Source organism: Triplophysa rosa, linkage group LG7, assembly GCF_024868665.1.
Source record: "Triplophysa rosa linkage group LG7, Trosa_1v2, whole genome shotgun sequence".
In the NCBI taxonomy this organism is placed as follows: domain Eukaryota; kingdom Metazoa; phylum Chordata; class Actinopteri; order Cypriniformes; family Nemacheilidae; genus Triplophysa; species Triplophysa rosa.
The window spans coordinates 10,915,489-10,934,000 of NC_079896.1; the positions used below are offsets into that span (position 1 = coordinate 10,915,489).

General features: G+C 38.4%; 1 protein-coding gene across 1 annotated transcript; it reads right to left on the reverse strand.

Annotated features, from left to right (window-relative positions):
* Positions 1-12,439: 12,439 nt before the first annotated feature.
* rgs16 (regulator of G protein signaling 16) lies at positions 12,440-14,738 on the reverse strand. The gene is made up of 5 exons (XM_057338015.1): positions 14,608-14,738; positions 14,302-14,391; positions 14,141-14,202; positions 13,423-13,589; positions 12,440-13,347 (listed from the first exon to the last, which is right to left on the reverse strand). Exons 1-5 carry the CDS (start codon positions 14,679-14,681, stop codon positions 13,105-13,107), a joined length of 636 nt encoding a protein of 211 aa, XP_057193998.1. The 5' UTR covers positions 14,682-14,738; the 3' UTR covers positions 12,440-13,104.
* Positions 14,739-18,512: the final 3,774 nt, after the last annotated feature.

Below are 18,512 nucleotides of genomic sequence, written 5' to 3' on the forward strand. Positions count from 1 at the left end.
GACCGGGGGGGCTGCTTTAGAATCTTAAAGTTTTACTTAATTAATATTGCATATAGGAATTTATTAGTCTGTTATATTTGACCTGTGCTTCTCTCTCCTTTATCCTAAATGTGTGCTCTCACTGAGCGTGTGTGTGTGTGTGCGTACTTGTCTGTGTACGTACGTGTGTGTGTGTGTGTGTGTGTGTGTGTGTGTGTGTGTGCGTGCGCATCCGTGTGTGTGTGTGTCTCTGTGTCTGTGTGTGTTGGTGCGTGTTGTGTGTGTGGAGTGTTTTGTGTGCGGGTGTGTCTGTCTTCTGTGTTTCAACCTTTTCTTGTTTTTGCAGGTACAACTTTGATTGTTTTGCTTGTAGTCAATGTGTCTCATGTGCAGCTGCTTTGTAACAATGAAAATTGTAAAAGCACTATATAAATAAAGTTGAGTTGAGTGGAGTACTCAAAACATGGGGAAAACAGGCTTTTGGATTTGATACGTATAATATCACATCGTCAGCATAGAGGGACATTTTCTGTTCTTTTCCAGCTCTAACAATACCACTTATATTACAATTAGTACGAAAAGAAATTTCGAGAGGCTCAATGGCTATAGCGAACAAAAGTGGTGACAGGGGGCAACCTTGTCTTGTCCCACGTTGGAGAGAAAAATATTCAGAATTAATGCCATTTGAAGTTATAGATGCCATAGGGGAAGAGTATAAAAGTTTTACCCAAGAAACAAATTTATCACCGAACCCACATTTTTTTAACGTATAAAACAAATAATCCCACTCGATGCGGTCGAAAGCCTTCTCTGCGTCTAGGGATACAAGGCCGTCTGCTACAAATGAGTCATACCAGGTATAAATTATATTTATCAGCCTTCTAAGTTAAAAAAGCCTCGTCTATTTTTTATAAAACCAGTTTGGTCAGAATGAATGACATCCTGAATAACAGTTTCTAACCTTAGGGAGAGAACCTTAGCCAGGATCTTTACATCTACGTTAAGAAGGAGATTGGACGATATGATTCACATTCTAAGGGGTTTTTGTTAGTTTTCAAAATCAATGAAATTGATGCCTGACACATAGAGTAAGGAAGGCTACCTTTATTTAAGGATTCCTCAAAGACCGAAAGTAGTAATGGGGAAAGCTGGGGAGAAAACTTTTTAAAAACTCTGGGGAAACCATCTGGCCCCGGCGATTTTGCACTCTGCATCTGTGCAATAGCATGCTGAATTTCATTTAGACTAATAGGTCCATCTACAGTAATTCGGCTTTTGACTGGAATGTCAAGATTTAAAAAAAAATTGTCAAAAAGACTAGAATCTTTGAGGGAGTTTGACTGATACAAAGAAGAGTAAAACATTTTAAACTGGTTATTAATTACTTGGGGGTCTGATACAATATTTCCTAAAGGTGTCTGGATTTGGGTGATGAAACTTTTTGCAGATTGGAGTCTAAATTGTAATGCAAGCGCTTTCCCTGGTTTGTCACCAAACTCATGGAAGTGGTGTCGTGACTTTAATAGTAGCTGCTCAGCATGGTTAGTGGAAAGAAGATTATATTCAGATTGTAAAAAGGCTCTCTCATTATATAATGATTGGGTTGGGTGTTGTGCGTATTTCTGGTCCAGTTTGCCAATTTGTGCAGAAAGCTCAAAGAGCTTTTTATTACGCATTTTTTTGATGAAAGTAGAATGGGAAATTATTTCTCCGCGCATATAAGCTTTAAATGCTTCCCAAAGGGTAAACATAGAGATATCTTCTGTAAAGTTAATCTCAAGAAAAGTGGAGATCTTTTCAGAAATAAATTCAACAAAATGACTATCTGATAGATGTAACGTGTTCATTCTCCAAACACGAGGAGTCATGCAACAACCAGGGAGAGCCAGTTCAACAATTACTGGGGCATGGTCAGAAATAATTATATTATCGTAAGAAGAAGACTTAGTGGAATAAGTTTACTGTCAATGATAAAATAATCGATACGTGAATAAGTATGGTGTACCGGGGAATAAAAAGAAAATGTTTTAGAAGTGGGATTCAAAAAACGCCATGTCAGATAAACCATACGATTCCAAAAAATAATTAACTGTTTTGGCAGATTGAGATAAAAGAGCTGATTTTAATGATGACCTATCCAAAGCAGTATTCAAAATACAATTAATGTCGCCTCCCATGAGTAACTGGTAAGAGTTCAGGTCTGGGAATTTAGAAAATAGTTTTATAAAAAAGTCTGGATTATCCCAGTTGGGTGCATAGACTCTTGCTAGAACAACTTGAGTATCGTAAAGACTGCCTGAGACGATCACATATCTACCATTAGGATCTGAAATAGTTTTAGTGGGATTAAATGGAGTATTCTTGTTAATTAATATGGCTGTGCCCCTGGCTTTAAAATTGAATCCGAGTGAAACACCTGCCCCACCCATGACCTCATCAAGCTTTTATGACTGGAGTTCTTAAGATGGGTTTCCTGCAAAAAACATATGTTGGCCTTGAACTTTATCAAGTTGGAAAAAACCCTCACACTTTTCACGCTATTGTTCAAACCTTTTACATTCCAGCTAATTAATTTAACCCTGCTCTCTCTGTTTTGAAATATATTAGGCATTGCTGACAAACATTAAAGGCGGGTTGTCTGATTTCTCTTAGCCGTTGTTGATGTTCAAATCACCAAAACAAACACACCCCTAACCTCATCTTTCGCTTTTGTCAGCGCTCGGCTTGGCTAATGTCCATCCTGTGCACTGTGCACCTTACTGCTGATTGGCTACAAGGTTCAGGGCTCAACATTAACGCTTGTCCGGGACAAGTGAATGTTTTGTATGGGCAAGTGAGAGAGAATTTTACTTGCCCGACCGGACAAGTAACTTGAAAAAAAACAGTGTGACATATATGTAGAATAATAAGAATATGTGCATTAGACAAACTCAGAGCTGCGTGTTTGTCGTGGTTGTGCATGTTTGTGTGTGACAATAATCAATGCGCACCGCACTGAGTCCACGCGGACGCAGAATCCTGTTATTTAAATGTCACCTGGCTGTTCTGCGTGTCTGAGTGAATTATGTGCACAGTTTAACATACAACACAAGTGGTCGAGGATTTATCTGCGTCTGCACTGTATGAGGATATGAACACATGAACTTCACCTCCAGAGTTGCTCTGAGAGTTTATTTTACGATCGTTTTACTGTTTGAGTGAAGCTATCTGCAAACAAGCGTCTTCCCGAAGACCCGTCAAAATAAAAGTCCCGTTAAATTGAACATTCAGACAAAAAATACTGTACTATAGTACTATAGTATTTGCTATTGAAAATTGAAGTGCCCTTGCAGTAAATTGATAAACACTGTATATTATAGTAAAGTTCAAAAACAATATAGTAAGAATTTTACTGCAGTTTACTATAGTAAACACTATAGTATCCTACAGTAATTTATGTGGACAAATATACCACTATTGTATAGTAAAGGAAAAACACAGAACTTAGAAATATTAAAACAAATTTAGGTAATCTAAAAATGATATGGCACTAATTTATCCATCTGTATGTTGTCTTTTGTCAGTTATCTGCCTATTCATAATGAACTACACTTGCACATTTCTGCCTTTGCTACCAAACTTTAAACCTCTCTAGCACCAGTGCTATGTGCAAAAGAAGTTAACTTACAGCCTTAACACTAATAATAATTACTGCTTGCCTTTGTTTTATAGCAGTCACGGAGAGTAACGGCCTATAACCAAATTCAGGCAGCCAAAGCGGACACTAGTTAAAATGCTGGGAAGCAAACTTGACCAATCTAAATCCGAAACAATTATATTGATTATATTATATTATAATTCAAGTGAAATATCATTTTTTTTAATCTTTGGACAAGTAATTTTTGTAGTCGGACAAGTGAATGACAAATTTACTTGTCCGAAGGACAACCACATGACAATGCTTAATGTCAAGCCCTGAAGGTTGTTTTGGTACTCGGCCCGACTCAGTTGTCTAAAGCGTAATTCGGAAATTGGTTACCCCGTCTTTAACCAGATGTTAGGGGAAAAAATGTAAATATAAGAGTGTGACAGATATAATCAAATGCAATAATCAAAATGCAAAATAATATAATGTGCGAGTGTTTCATAGATGTGTATGTACGCAGAGTTTGTATGTATGTGCGAGTATTGTATAGGTGTGTTTGCACGCATCGAGTTTATATGTATGCGCGAAAAAGTGTACATGCATGCATTACTAACATAAGATGTATTGGTATGGATTTCACATTAGTGAGCACATGTTTTTCATATGTGTTTGCTTGAACATCCAATAGTACACATGTATATGTGAGCAATGTATATGTGTGTATGCACGCTTTTATATATATGTATTCATAAGCGCAAATTGATTTAAACCCTATACGGCGCCTCATACAGATCCTCTGTAACTCGATTCCTGAAGTTACGGAAACATTGCACACAAAAACTGCATGCGATTAATTACTTCAAATTAACGCGTGAAAAATATTTAACGCAATTAACGCAGCATCTGTTTGTCTTGACATCCTTTGTCACGCTCTTATTCGTGTACAGGCTTTTAAACCACTTAAGCGCGATTTGAAACAGTTGCTTTGACATGTTCAATGAAGATAGATAGCTTCTAAACTGTGGGACGCGGCAAAACGCAACGCGAGGTCCAGTCTGGTGTGTACAGTAACGGGCTAAAGGCTGCCTCGGTGAATCTCTTGTCAGACAGCGCATCCGTGTTAAACTCTCTTTCGTGAGTTTATGTTTAGAAAGAGGGAAGCGCCTTCACGTCATTTCCGGGAGATAAGTCAGTAAATTCGAGTAAAATCACAGAGTTCACTTATCCAGTGCGAATGCGCAACATGATCACAGACAATCTCTGCAATTATTACAAATGACCAGAGGTCCCCAGATAATTCTAATCCCGTGCGAATAGGGTTTAAGACAACAAATACTGAATGTGTTTATTATGAAAACGTGTATGTGCAAGCGATTTAACGCTTTTAGCATCTCTGCAGTCCTACGTGTTTTCAACACCTCAAAACAACACAGGTAACGAGCGATGCTGGCTCCGCTTTCACACAATGACGCTGCACCGGGGAGGGGGCGTGGCCAGCTCGAAATGCATTTTCAAATCCACATTGAATTTTGCAACACCCAACGCGCTGTGTAAATGAAAATGCAATCTGTTCTACCTGTTAATATTAATGCATTTGGGGAAAATAACATTTGAATTTTCATTTGGCTAGTTTTGCTTGACTATTTTAAACATATATAATCAATCCGGGAATGCATTTTCATTTTCATTTTGCAATTTAAAGAGCGTTAAAAATACCCATTTAAATAACACATTAAAACTAGTGTAGGAACTGACAAATGTAATTGATGTAATTGAAATTTTATTTTTATTTTGCACTTAATGTTGCACATATGTTATTTAAAATGTATATTTAAATACACAATTGCATTGTCATTTTACATACTGCATTGCCATTTTGCATATTGCATTTCAAATTGAAAATAGCAACCAATATGCTTCCATAATTTTTGACATAGTTCTGTGTGTATTTGTCCCTTCAAGCACAAGAAGACACGGAAAGAAAGGGAGAGAGAGGTGAGCCCTGAGCTGACTAGCTTTCTAACGGTAGACAAAGAGAACTTAAGTGACAGCAACCACCACAAACATAAGCACTATTAAGAAGCTGTATGCAGAAATTGTTAGATCTAGTGTACGAAATAAGCGCAGGCAGTTTACATATGAACGTGACCGGATATAAACATACTGAAAAAACATAAAGCAGGGGTTTTTATTTCTGCTTTGATACCCACGAGGCCGCCTCGAACAGTGTGTTAGAAGTCTGGAACGGTGAGAAAACATTTGTGCTTGTACGTTTTTTGTCTTTAAACCAACCTTTTAGGTCTTTAGCCGGTAGAGTTTAAATCCTGTCTGGCTAGCGCGCGGAGAGTAGGCGGTCTTTTGTGGCTGCTCGAACACCTTCAACCAGATGAGCGTCTAACGTTAACACCACAAACACAATCCGGTCGAATGTGTTTTCGACTTCTTCTGGAAGTTATAGAAAGACGACAAGCTCAAAACGTTTCACACCCCGTTTACACCTGTGTTAGCGTCGTCCACTTGTGATCCGATCGACCAAATTTAACGCATATCAGGTGTAGGCTACAGAGGCCCTGAGAGTACAGGGGCACTTCAGGGGCCCTTCAGGCAAGTAGTCCCCGCTGCAGACTGTAGCGCGGTGACGTTGTCGGTACACGATCCGGGATGCCTGCACGATCCGTTCACGCATGCGCATAATGACGTAGTAGACAATTCTGTTTAGCGACGACACTGCACGATCCGGGATGCCTGCACGATCCGTTCACGCATGCGCATAATGACGTAGTAGACAATTCTGTTTAGCGACGACACTGCACGATCTGTTCCACGCTTGAGCACCTTTGTACCGCGACTTTCACTACTGTCCACCTCTGGTCTCATGTCACTTCTGTGTGCACACTATGCGTTGAAATACTCTGTAACGTTTCCCCAGACTTGTTTGTAGTTCTTTCTTCATGTAAGTGCAGATAGTCTAGGCAGAAANTCAAATGAATCATAATTCCCATCACTACGCCGCGGACGATTCATTCATTCGAACCGGTTCTTTCTTTTTAGTGAACCGGTCGAACCAGTTCAGCTGAATCGTTCCCGTTTAGCGTCTCCCGTAAACACTTAATATCATCCACAAATTAATTCAGTTATTCACTTTCTGGCGTGCATGACAGTCCCGTGGACTTGAACCAATATACCGGAGTTATTTAATTACAACAACAGCACACACTGAACTGAACTGCTGTGTGAAAAGAGAATTATGAGCACGCGCAGCTCTCGTTCTAGAGTCGAGAGTCGGCAACAGTTTTCGGATCATTAGTTTTCGGATCACAAGAATATTGCTCTATCAATGTTTTGTTTTGAAGGAGAAAATAAAACATATATCGCTGGACTCGGACGAGACCGACTAGAACATTTGCGAGACCAATGACCAAGTCCGAGACAAGTCCGAGTTCAAATACCAACGAGTCCAAGACAAGTCCGAGACGATAAAAAAACGTCTCGAGCCGGACTCGAGTACTACAGCACTAGCTCATGCATATAACAGTAGCTTGGTGGTGTACACTCATTTAGACCGTAATAATCATTTGGTTTAAGCCAGGTTTCGGTAAGGCAAAGCATATCAAAATTGTTGTCTGTGATCATTTCATTTACAATAACTGCTTTTGAATTTAGTGATCTAATATTTAGTAGGCCGAACTTTATGAGTTTGTTTTGGTCGTTTATTACATTGTCCTCAGGTTTAATCACGATTAGATTTTTTCTCTGAGATTTGGCTATTTTGTTATTTTGTAGTATTATTCGGGGGACAGACACAGTCTCTATGCATTTGGAAGCAGTAACATTTATAACAGATGAGTGGGAGGAACACAGACTATGGTTAAAGTTTTGACTTACCGCTGGGAGACGTAGTCAAGCGGTGCGTAGCGTCTTTGAGATGTTGTCAGACAGAAGAACCGCTCCGATGCTGCTGGGGTGCAGGCCGTCAGGGCGGAAGAGCCTAGGTCGCTCCCAGAACAGATCAAAATTATCAACAAAGAGCAGCTTCTGTTCAATACACCATGACATCAACCATTTATTTAGAGCAAATAGTCTACTGAACTTTTCATTCCCTCGTCGGTAGGTAGGAAGCGGCCCTGATACGATGATCCTCGCCGTGGGCGATGCGTTGCGTACCGTCTCGATCAGACTCCTGAAGTCCCTCTTCAGGATCTCCGACTGCCTCATCCTGACGTCATTCACCCCCGCGTGCAGCACGACAGCTCCGACGTTAGCATCGTCCTTCAGGATCGCAGGTACCTGCGCAGAGACATCAAGAACACGGGCGCCAGGAAAACAATGAGTGCGCACCTTACCTTTAGTGGAGGAAGCGCGTATTCCGGACGATTGAGTCTCCGATGACCACAGCGTTGCATTCCGTCTCGCAGAGGGCGGCAAAGGGTTCCTGGTCGGGATCTCGAAGACCGGTGGCGGGGTTGGTCATCGCTCCAGTCCTGGCTCGCGCCTTTCGCCGTGGGTGTGCCGGTGCAGGAGTAAGTTCATTTGGGCTGAACGTGTTCTCGAAGCCTGGGCTCTGTGCAGAGAAACACGCGGAGTAGAAGTGGAAGGAGTATTAAAATCGCGATGAAAACTTACCGCGGATTTGCGAGCGTCAGCTCGGATGTTTCCAGGCCGTTTACGTTCTCGCAGCCGTGTCTGCTTCTCTAGTAGATCCTGGATCTGCTTCTCCACAGCCTCCAATTCCGACTGAAGTGCGAACGTTTCCTCATCTGCACTCAGAGGTACAAACACATCTGAAACATTAGCCATTGTGATGTAATAATGAGAACAGTGTGTTAAGCAGTAAGCAGGCTGGGAATGCTAACAGCCTGAGGCTAATAGCGAGTGATCCGATAAAAATAAATATCGGTGCGTTTAAGGACGATTTTTGGTATGGGATATACTTAAGGATATGTTTTACCCTCGGTGAATAACAATTTAAAACAAAGTCTTAAGATATAACAAGAATAAACGATGTATTAAGAATAAGTTTGAAAGAGCTCCGACTCAAACCACGCGCTCTCAGCAAACAGGAAGTGACGTCCTTACGAAAGTCTTACGAAACATTTACCCCTAAACAGTAGTCCCCGCTGCAGACTGTAGCGCGGTGACGTCATGCATTTCGACGTCATGCATGTATAAGTGCGCATGCGCAACGTGACGTACTGCATGCCTTTAAACCGCATGCGACTTACAGACGAAGTTTGTTTACTTCCGTATACGAACGTGTTCAAACAACACAGGGATCGGATTCGATTTCAATGGTACTAAGTGAATGAGCATATTTATGGTGTCTTTACAATTGTGTCTTTTTGTTTACCGATTTTTATTACAGTGCTGACTTTGTCAAAGTCACAGAGGATGTCATTAAAAAGGTTATGGCATTTTGTGATACGCGTTCACATTTTAAATGGCATGGTTTCCTTTTAAATATGTTTTAAAAAAGCACTTAAACAAATGAAGGCTTTAAAATATCAGAGCTTTTACATTTTTTAAACGTTTTTATTATTTAGTATTATGTTATGTTTCATTTAATATTATACTTTTAAGACGACTAGCACAACACGTAAATCCTGGGACATGGAGGAAGTGCAGCTGTGATGAAAATACAGTAAGCAGCAGCCACAAGCATTGTAGGCCTTACCAGCTTTTGATGATTTTACTTCATTAATGTGTGTATATGTATATATATATCGCTTTATTGCTCCCTGAGCTCTTTGTAAGTCACTTTGGTTAAAAGTGTCTGCTAAATTTTTGGGGGGCAATACAATGCATTTAATGTGCTATATAAATAAATGAAGTTGAAGTTGAAATCTAAATGTAAATATATAGATATATCTCGGGGCATTCCCAGACACCAGACAACACAAGTTCAGATAACTGTGGAGTGTTTGTGTTGATAGCAAGTCAGTGTTGTAAACAAAGTCAACAAAGTAATGAAAAAGTTAAACTAAATATGTCCTACTTGTCAAATATGTTTGCATGTGGTGTTCTGTTGCTTGGTATTAAATCAATACAAAAACAAACATTGAATTTTTCAATGACAAAAGCAATAAGCAAATTAGCGTACTACCACCTCAGAAACATAGCCAGAATCAGATGTTTTGTCTCAAAAGCAAGATTTAGAGAAACTAGTTAATGCTTTCATCACCAGCAGGGTGGATTACTGTAATGGCCTCCTTACAGGTCTTCCCAAAAAGACCACCAGACAGCTGCAGCTCATACAGAACACTGCTTCCAGGATTCTGACCAGAACCAAAAAATCTGAGCATATCACTCCAATCCTCCTTACACTGGTTACCAGTTACTTTCAGAATCAACTTCAAAGTATTATTAATTGTCTATAAATCACTCAATGGTCTAGGACCTAAATACATTTCAGATATGCTTATTAAATATAAACCAAACAGACTTCTCAGATCATTAGGATCAAGTCAGTTAGGGTTCACTCAAAACAAGGCGAGTCAGCGTTTAGCCATTACGCCACCCGTAGCTGGAATCTGCTTCCAGAAGACATCAGACGTTCACAAACAGGAGCCTTTTAAATCCAGATTAAAAACACTTATTTAGCTGTGCATTTACAACCTGAGCACTGTGCTGGTTTACATCAACTGCACTTCTATTTCTAATTTCTTTTTCTTTTGTTCTTATTCTTTTTATATATACTCATATTTCTAATCAATTTTATTGATGTTTTATTGTTTCTTAAAATCTAGTTTTATTTATGATCTTAAATAATTTCCATTTTAACGATACGTCTATTTCTCTTTGTCAATCATTTTATGTAAAGCACTTTGAATTGCCCTTGTGCATGTGTATGAATTGCCTTGCCTAAAACGCACTTTAATAACGAATTGGGGTACTTCGCGCGTGTGCGCTGTGTTCAAGACAACTCGGATTTCGGGAAGTCCCGACCTCAAACACAGAAGTAAACGTTTTTACAGCACGAAATGACATGAATAAAGTCTCTTCTGTAACCTTTATTAATAAATTAAAATCATATCGTTTTGGCTATCTTTAATATGCCTTGACGACGCGTGATTGACAGGAATGCATTGAGGTCGGACATAATATCCAAGGTCTGAGTTTACACATTCATGACATAAAAATACGTGAAAACATCACCGCGTAAGGTAAACAGGACACACATGCGCAGTAACAAATGCTTGACCACAAAACGATAAGGCGCATGCGCGCTAAAGCATGCGTGACGTCCACATGCACGACGTCAACATGCATGACGTCACCGCGCAAGGGGTATCTCCCTTCAGGGGCAAATAAGATTGAAACTGCCCCTCCACTGCTGCTTACCACTTGCTCCAGTTCCCCTCTGGCCCCACCCCTAGATCCGCCAGTGGTTTGAGATATGATGGGGTACAATACTCAAAAAAGGTTGAGAACCACTGTACACTATGCGTGTGCGCATTCGAGCACGTGCATTCCGCGCACTCCCGTTATTTAAAAATTAACGGTCATTTCGTTTTACCTCACCCACTAACACATTAGTTTAGCGGTTTATTTATTTTAATTTTTTATTTAAAAACGTACAGATTTGAGAGTAAACTTATATTTTCGTGATTTTCGATTGATTTGACACATCTAAATCAACAGACCATGATGTAAGGACTGAAACTCGGGGCTTTTGATTGTTATATCTAAAGACAGAGCCGCGCTATACTTCTGTGGTGAGACAAGAATATTGTTAGACTGAAGATAATTAAATGTTTATTCTTCTGTCAATAAAAATCTGCTTTAAATATTGTGTTGAAGTCATTGGGCTTTTTATTTCAATTAACTTGCTTGTGAAATGTAAACCCCTATACCCTGATGTTACACTCATGCATAACTTTAGTCCATGCTTTTAATCTTCTAATAATAAAAGTCATTCTCTGAGATTGAATTACAGCATAAATTTAAGTAAATGTAGCCCCTCTTTAATAAACAAGAGCATCAGAACTTTAGGCATGAAATGGATAAAATAGTGAGTCCAAATACAGTAAATACAAGCCATAGGCCTTTTTCCTATGGTGAGCTGGGCAGACTGTGTAGCCTACTGCATGGTGTATATCTAATAGACCATCTTCTAGCCCCTATTTAGCTAATGAAATTAAAATATTCACCCTCTGTGAATGTACTAATCTAGAATTTAATCTACAAATTGCGATTGCTTTTGTGGATTAATAATGATATTCATGCGATTACTGTCTAGAGATGGACAGTGTTCAGTTGTATGTGGCCATGACGTGATTTACAAATCCAAACTGTGACGTCTTGTCAAATATCATAACGGTGGCCCTCAGACAATTTAAGATAAATTGCACCCTTACTTATTCCATCATGTATAAGCAAACACACATTCAAAGACGATAACCCCTTATCGAATGTAGTTCCTCTTTTCTGAAGTATTTCATTTTCTGATTGGGTGATGCACTTTCTCAGTATTGTTGGCAGTAAAGATAGCTTGAGATGAGGGAATCATGTGAACCGCTTTGGAAACTTGGCCCAAACGGTTGCCTTGGCGACTGTGTAAACCTACACTTCGGGCTGCTTGTTGCTTGTGGGCATTGATGGTTAAATATGAAACACAAGCTCGCTTAAGTCTGGCCTGTCATGTGCATAACAAGCATGTTTACTTCATGGCGGAGTGTCTGTGATTCAATCTTTGGGAAAAACAAAAAAAGCATTTAACAAGAACAAATAGGCCATTTAGAATTGTGTTGAATATGAATCATGGGTGTATCAGCCTGCTTTTATGCTGTTTTTGCTTAACTAGTTTAAAAGACAAAACAAGATGTCAAAGCATATTCCTTTAATGAAAAAGTTTTATTCACATTCATTTAATAATAGTTACACACAAACTTTGAACATTCTAAAATGATGGCTTGTAGCAGTATAGATTGTCACTTAGAAAAAACATGGAATTACACACTGTATGTTTTTTTTATATGGTACCATAGGTACCATAGTAATATCATGTTTACTTTTACATGATGACAATATCATGGTTTTATTTGAAATACTTTGGAGTATCAAGTAAATAACATGGCAATTGAATACCATGGTACTGGCAGTACTGTTTTGTAAATTCCATTTTTTTTACAAAAAAGACAAATAAATTAAATTAATTAACACATTAAATAGTCAAACGCGTAATTCGTTTAACATCACAACATACTGTACGTTTCTTTTTCAGATTGAAGTATGCTATGTGCTCACTGGCCAATGCATACTTCAGTAAAGTTCAGATGTGCTGCTGACACAGTTCCTGTCATTCCCTCTATTCGACTAAGGGGTTCTTTTTGACTAAAGGGGTCTTGGAATGCAGTCCTTTATGCAATTCATAAATGACACCCATCTAGCTTCATCTCAGGGCTCTCAGCCTGCCACAAACAGCCTTTTTAGGATCCACACTGGTCCTTTCTCGTTTGAGCTTCCATCTTTTGTAGAACAACTTCCCCTGAATCTGCCTTATTTCATTTTGGTTTATCTTCCTCACATGGCGTTCGAGTTGTCGGGGCCTTTTTGCTTCTCGCCTTGGCGCTCTTTGTCGTGAGTTGGTTGACCAGGTTGCGGTATGCGGCAGATCGGAGGAATCGTGGGTAACAATCCTTTTCCATGAGAATGTAGATGCGGTACTGAGCCATATCGAAGCAGGATGCGGTGGGGCTATTCAGATTGGCTTGAGTGATGTCTCGAGTCTCATAGTCGATGTTAACCTGAAAGTAAACCGGAAGTGAATTCAAATATCCACAATAACAGTGAAGTGAAAGTGATATGCATCAAATCTTTACCTCTCTGGGAGCTTCACTTCCGATAAACTCCTCATATATCCTCGTGGCTTTGCATGGCAACTTGGCGGTTGACTTTGTGTTTTTGTAGTCTTCACAGGCCAGGTAGAATGCAAGGTTCTCTTCACTAAATTCAGATTTTAGGAATGCTCTAAAAGCATACAATCCATCTACAACAGAGAGAGAAAAATGTGGTTAGAGAGAAAGGATTAGTTGTGTAACGTGTCTCATCAGATTAAAGTACCCCACGCAGATCAGACCAATATGTGGGCAGTTGTGGCCTAATGGTTAGACAGTTGGTGACAGGTTCGATTCCCAGGGCCGGCGGGTAATGACTGAGCAAGGACTGAGCAACGACTGAGTGCCTTGAGCAAGGCACCTTACCCCTACTTGCTCCCCGGGCGCTACAGTGATAGCTGCCCACTGCTCCGGGTGTACGCGTGTTCACCACTTGCTGTGCGTGTGTTCACTACTCTGGATGGGTTAAATGCAGAGGTCACCATATCTGACTAATAGGTCACTTTCAATTCATCAATTTCAATTCAATTAAATCAAATCACGGATGCTCTTTTTGTGGCACCTTTAGCTCTAATGTCATTACCAAAGCTGCTTTATACCTCATTACATCTAGGACACTTTAGTCCATTTAATTTCACACAATTTGCTTTACATATCCCGTGACATCAATCTGAAATAATTAAACTGCTGTGTTCTTCCTTACGTTTGTTTGATAGCAGCTTCCCAAGAGATTCTTTCCACGACAAACATTCCTCCAAGGTCAACCTGCAAAGATGACAGCCAGTCAGAGGAGAAACACATTAGCTGTGTTCAACGCGTAACGAAATAAAAATGTGTTATAAAACAATGCAGGTAAATACTGACCTTGGTTTTCTATATTTGTAGCAATAGCATAGGATGTTCCAGTCCTGCCTCTGCAGAACGCCACCCACGCATGCCTTTATCCTTTTTGCCCTGATGTTAGCAAAACATTTCTTTAATACACAGTAGATTCTTAATATATACATTGTATAAAACTGCTGCAATAGGATTTAAAACACTGATATGACACTAAACACTTCACTGATATGATTCAGTGCTGTCATGCTTTATGTTTAGCTATTTAAATAACACTGCATTTAATTATAAAGAAAAGACAATGAATTCTGAATGACAGGATGAGCGTCATACCTTTCCAGGCAGGTGTTTGACAGCTCTGCTATTCCTCGGCACATTTTAAAACCAGCAGGGAGGTAAATATCCATTACGCAGTGTGGTCTCTAGGAAAAATATATCAGCAGTCTGTCTGCAACAAGGGAACGGAGAGTTTATATAGAGCAGGAGGCATAGCGTCATCGCTTGCCTCAGCCAATCATCATGCAGTTCACTCCTCCACTCAAATAAACTGAGCTGTAGATTTATGTGATTGCGAAAGGAGATACAGGAGAGTTTATTGGTCAAACTAAATTAAAATGTTTTTATTTTGGTGTTCCGGTTCATCCGATATTTCTCACACTCTACGAACATAGTTATTGCTAGAATGAAACACATCAATAAATATCTCAGAGATGTTGATCAGATAATAAGATTAGGTAGCACAATGCAATGTACAGTTAAATTTAAAGAAAGCTATCTTAAAAAAGAAGCGTTGAGTCATGTGTCAGCACAATTTGTTCTGTTTCAGTATTAGTTTGGGGTTTTTGATAGTCACAGAAAGGACTAGACATATTAACTGGAGATGTCTGCGTGCATTGAGTGTTCAAAATATACTTTATACACTGTACAATGGGGTCCAATATTTAAAATACAAGATTACATTTTTAGATACAATTTTTAATTTAGACTATTTTTTAGGATGAAATAAAATGAAGATACAGTATTTTGGATTTAGGTCAGTATTTAAATTTATACTCATTTGTGACACTGCCATTAACTTTCCATAGAAGCACACAATATGATCTTTTATTCTTAAATCATGCTTTTATAACATTAATAATCTAATAATCTAATCTAATAATCTAAACAATTGTGAAATTAAAAAACTGTTTTGCTGATACAATTTTAATGAAAACGTTTGTAATAAATTTAGTCTCCGGACCACACTGTATATTAAGCTTCAATTGTTTGTTGTGTCATAACTCGGCTTTCAACGTCACGCTTCATTGACCCGCAAAGCCGAATCAGAGACAGGACAGGCGTGCCTAACTTGATAAAGGTTTAATATACCAGAATGATAGTACCTGAGGGAAATCCCACCTTGAACCCTTAACAAATGATGTTAAAAAAGGCCCTTCTCGCCCATCATGACTTGCAGTATATTGACTTAGAGTATAAAACCTGCTTGTGTAAGGACGAGGGAACTTCCGCAGCATTTGGTTTTGAGATCTTTGCGTCTGTGCTCTGATGTAAGGCATTCACTGACTGCATGAAAGCCATTTTTTAGAGATTAGGAAGACATGCGGAGGGGAAAATAAGATTGTTGTTCTCTTCATGCACAGCTTTTGTCTTCTTACAGATAATATGCCTCACTAAGGGCAATTACACCACTGCAGAGAAGTCTCCTTGGCTGGAGCACGCTACAATCTTTTTTCAGACTTCTTTATAGAGATGGCAGGGGGGCGGCATTGATGCCTTCTGAGAGCAGGAAATGGGAATGGTGAAATTGAATGGAACAGGGGTTTGCTAAAAGCATCTTCTACGACACTGTCACTCAATATTACCTTAGGGCACCTCTACTCAGTGGCGTAAGTTTGTTTTGAAAAGTGGTGGGGACAGAGATGAATATACTTCAATAAATTGTTTCTGTAATAACTTGTCGGGGATATTTGAAGAGTTTGGTTCCAAAATGAGATAACTCCGTTTTTAAAATATTTCAAAAATCATGTTTTTTATTATGTTATCATGTTTTTATTGTGTTTCATTGTGTTAGTTAGCTGTATTTTTTGTTATTATGGCTTAAATAAAAACAAACCAGCTGCAGTTTGATTGATATTAACTGGAATGCACAATAAAAAAACATTTTATTTAAAAACTAAATTTAAAAACGGAGTTATCTCATTTTTTCGTTTACGCTTCTCAAGTTTTCGTTCGCCTCTCTGGCACAAATCTCATGTATAGGCGGGACTTATGGCCGCTTTACGCTGATTGGCTAGTTGAGTTTTTGATTGATAGCTCCCTGACAAGGAAGTCGATACTGAAGACAGTACAGTGCAACGAATTTTAGAGAACGATCTGCATGCTGTTATCTTTATTGTTTGTACTTACAACTACTTTCTTATTTAGTTAGTATATTAGTAATTGGTATTTGAAGTTGGTAAGCCGTGTTGGGTAAGTTACTCTGAAAAAGTAATTATTTACTAGTTACTAATTACATATTAAATAGTGTAATTACTTTACTGTACAAATTACTCTCTCCAAAAAGTATTTAGTTACTTATTACTAATTACTTTCTATATCCTACATCAACCTTGATTAGTTAAGTGATTGAAGTATAGACATGAAACGGCTCTTTTAATTCATGCAAATAAATATTATTAAACTACATAAAGTACTCTTATTAACTGACCAAAGTATTACAAATGTGAGAATTATACATTAAAGCACGGATTTTAAAGTTAGACTTTGAATTTTTGTCAATTCCACTATTGAACACACATAAATTACACAAAGTATTTAGTTTAATTACATCAAAAGTAACTGTAATTAAATTACAGAAAAATAAGAGTAATCCCTTACTTTACTTTTTCAAGGGAAAAGTAATTAAATTACAGTAACTAATTACTTAGTAACTAGTTACACCCAACACTGTTGGTAAGTCATGCGCGGTGTGGATCCAAGCATCCTCCTCACCCTCAGGTAAATGAATGTAATTCAGATAATAAAGAAAATCGCTAAAAGTTTTATTCCTGTACAGTAGCAATTGTGTCTTTACTTAGCTCGTTCATTGTGTGCTTTATATTTTTTTATCAGGTATTATTTTATGGTCTATTAAGATAATTTTCTTAAAAAGGAAAGAACAACTTGCATTATAACATCCAATAAAGACATGTTACAGATTATTGGGTTGTGAGAAATTAACGTGCTAAATGAAAACATTGCTGCATAGTTACTGTACAGAGAAACTTTTAGCGATTTTATTATCTCGGTTACATAAATGTGCCTGAGGGTGACTTGTGTCCAGCTGAGGAGGAGGATGACGATGTCGCTCTTGCATACAGTCTCCTTTTAAAGAATTAAGTCCACTCATAAGTCAAGTACTGTATCTTTCTTTTTAAACTCATGGTGAATGTACAGTATTATACCCCTTTCTTTACATTCACAAAAAGTACACCTCATAAAACAGTACCAATACATTCAAATGACATTTATGTTTTTTAAAGCTACAACAAAACAAATTCATAAGGTGACACAATTAGAGGCCTTTAGAATGTTTTATTAATTTAGTCTGCCTCTTGCAAATAACAATTTCATTATGTATTTACACACCTACATAAAACAGGTTAAAGAAAAACAGAACAGAGACTTCTTAAAATATATACAAACATTTAAAGATATAAACAATATATAAAATGCCACCACGATTATAATCTATAAAATATAAATATGAACTGGAAGCATAACACTTTATTGTATATCTCCTCAAAACTCACTAGGCATCTCGTTTTCCTGATATCATTGTAATTATAAATTATAGTCTGCTGTTTTGACGGCCTCTAAACCCACGTAAAGTTGCATGTGAATATGGTTAGCTATCCTGTATTTGCTCGACGTTGGCTTGTTGTTATGGCGTGATAGAGCCTGGAAGCGTGTCCCACTTTTAAGTGGGTGAAAGTTGGCAACCCTGCTAATATACTAACAAAATAATAAAGTAATTTAAGTACAAACACTAAAACAATACAATACAGAAAACCACAAACAGATTGCTCTCTAATCCACTGCACTGTCTTCAGTATCGACTTCCTGGTCAGGGAGCTGTCAATCCAAATCTCACTAACCAATGAGAGTAAAGTGGCCATAAATCCCGCCCACACGTGAGATTTGTGCCACAAAGGCGAACGAAAACTTGAGAAGCGTAAACGAAAACTCGAAAAGCGCAA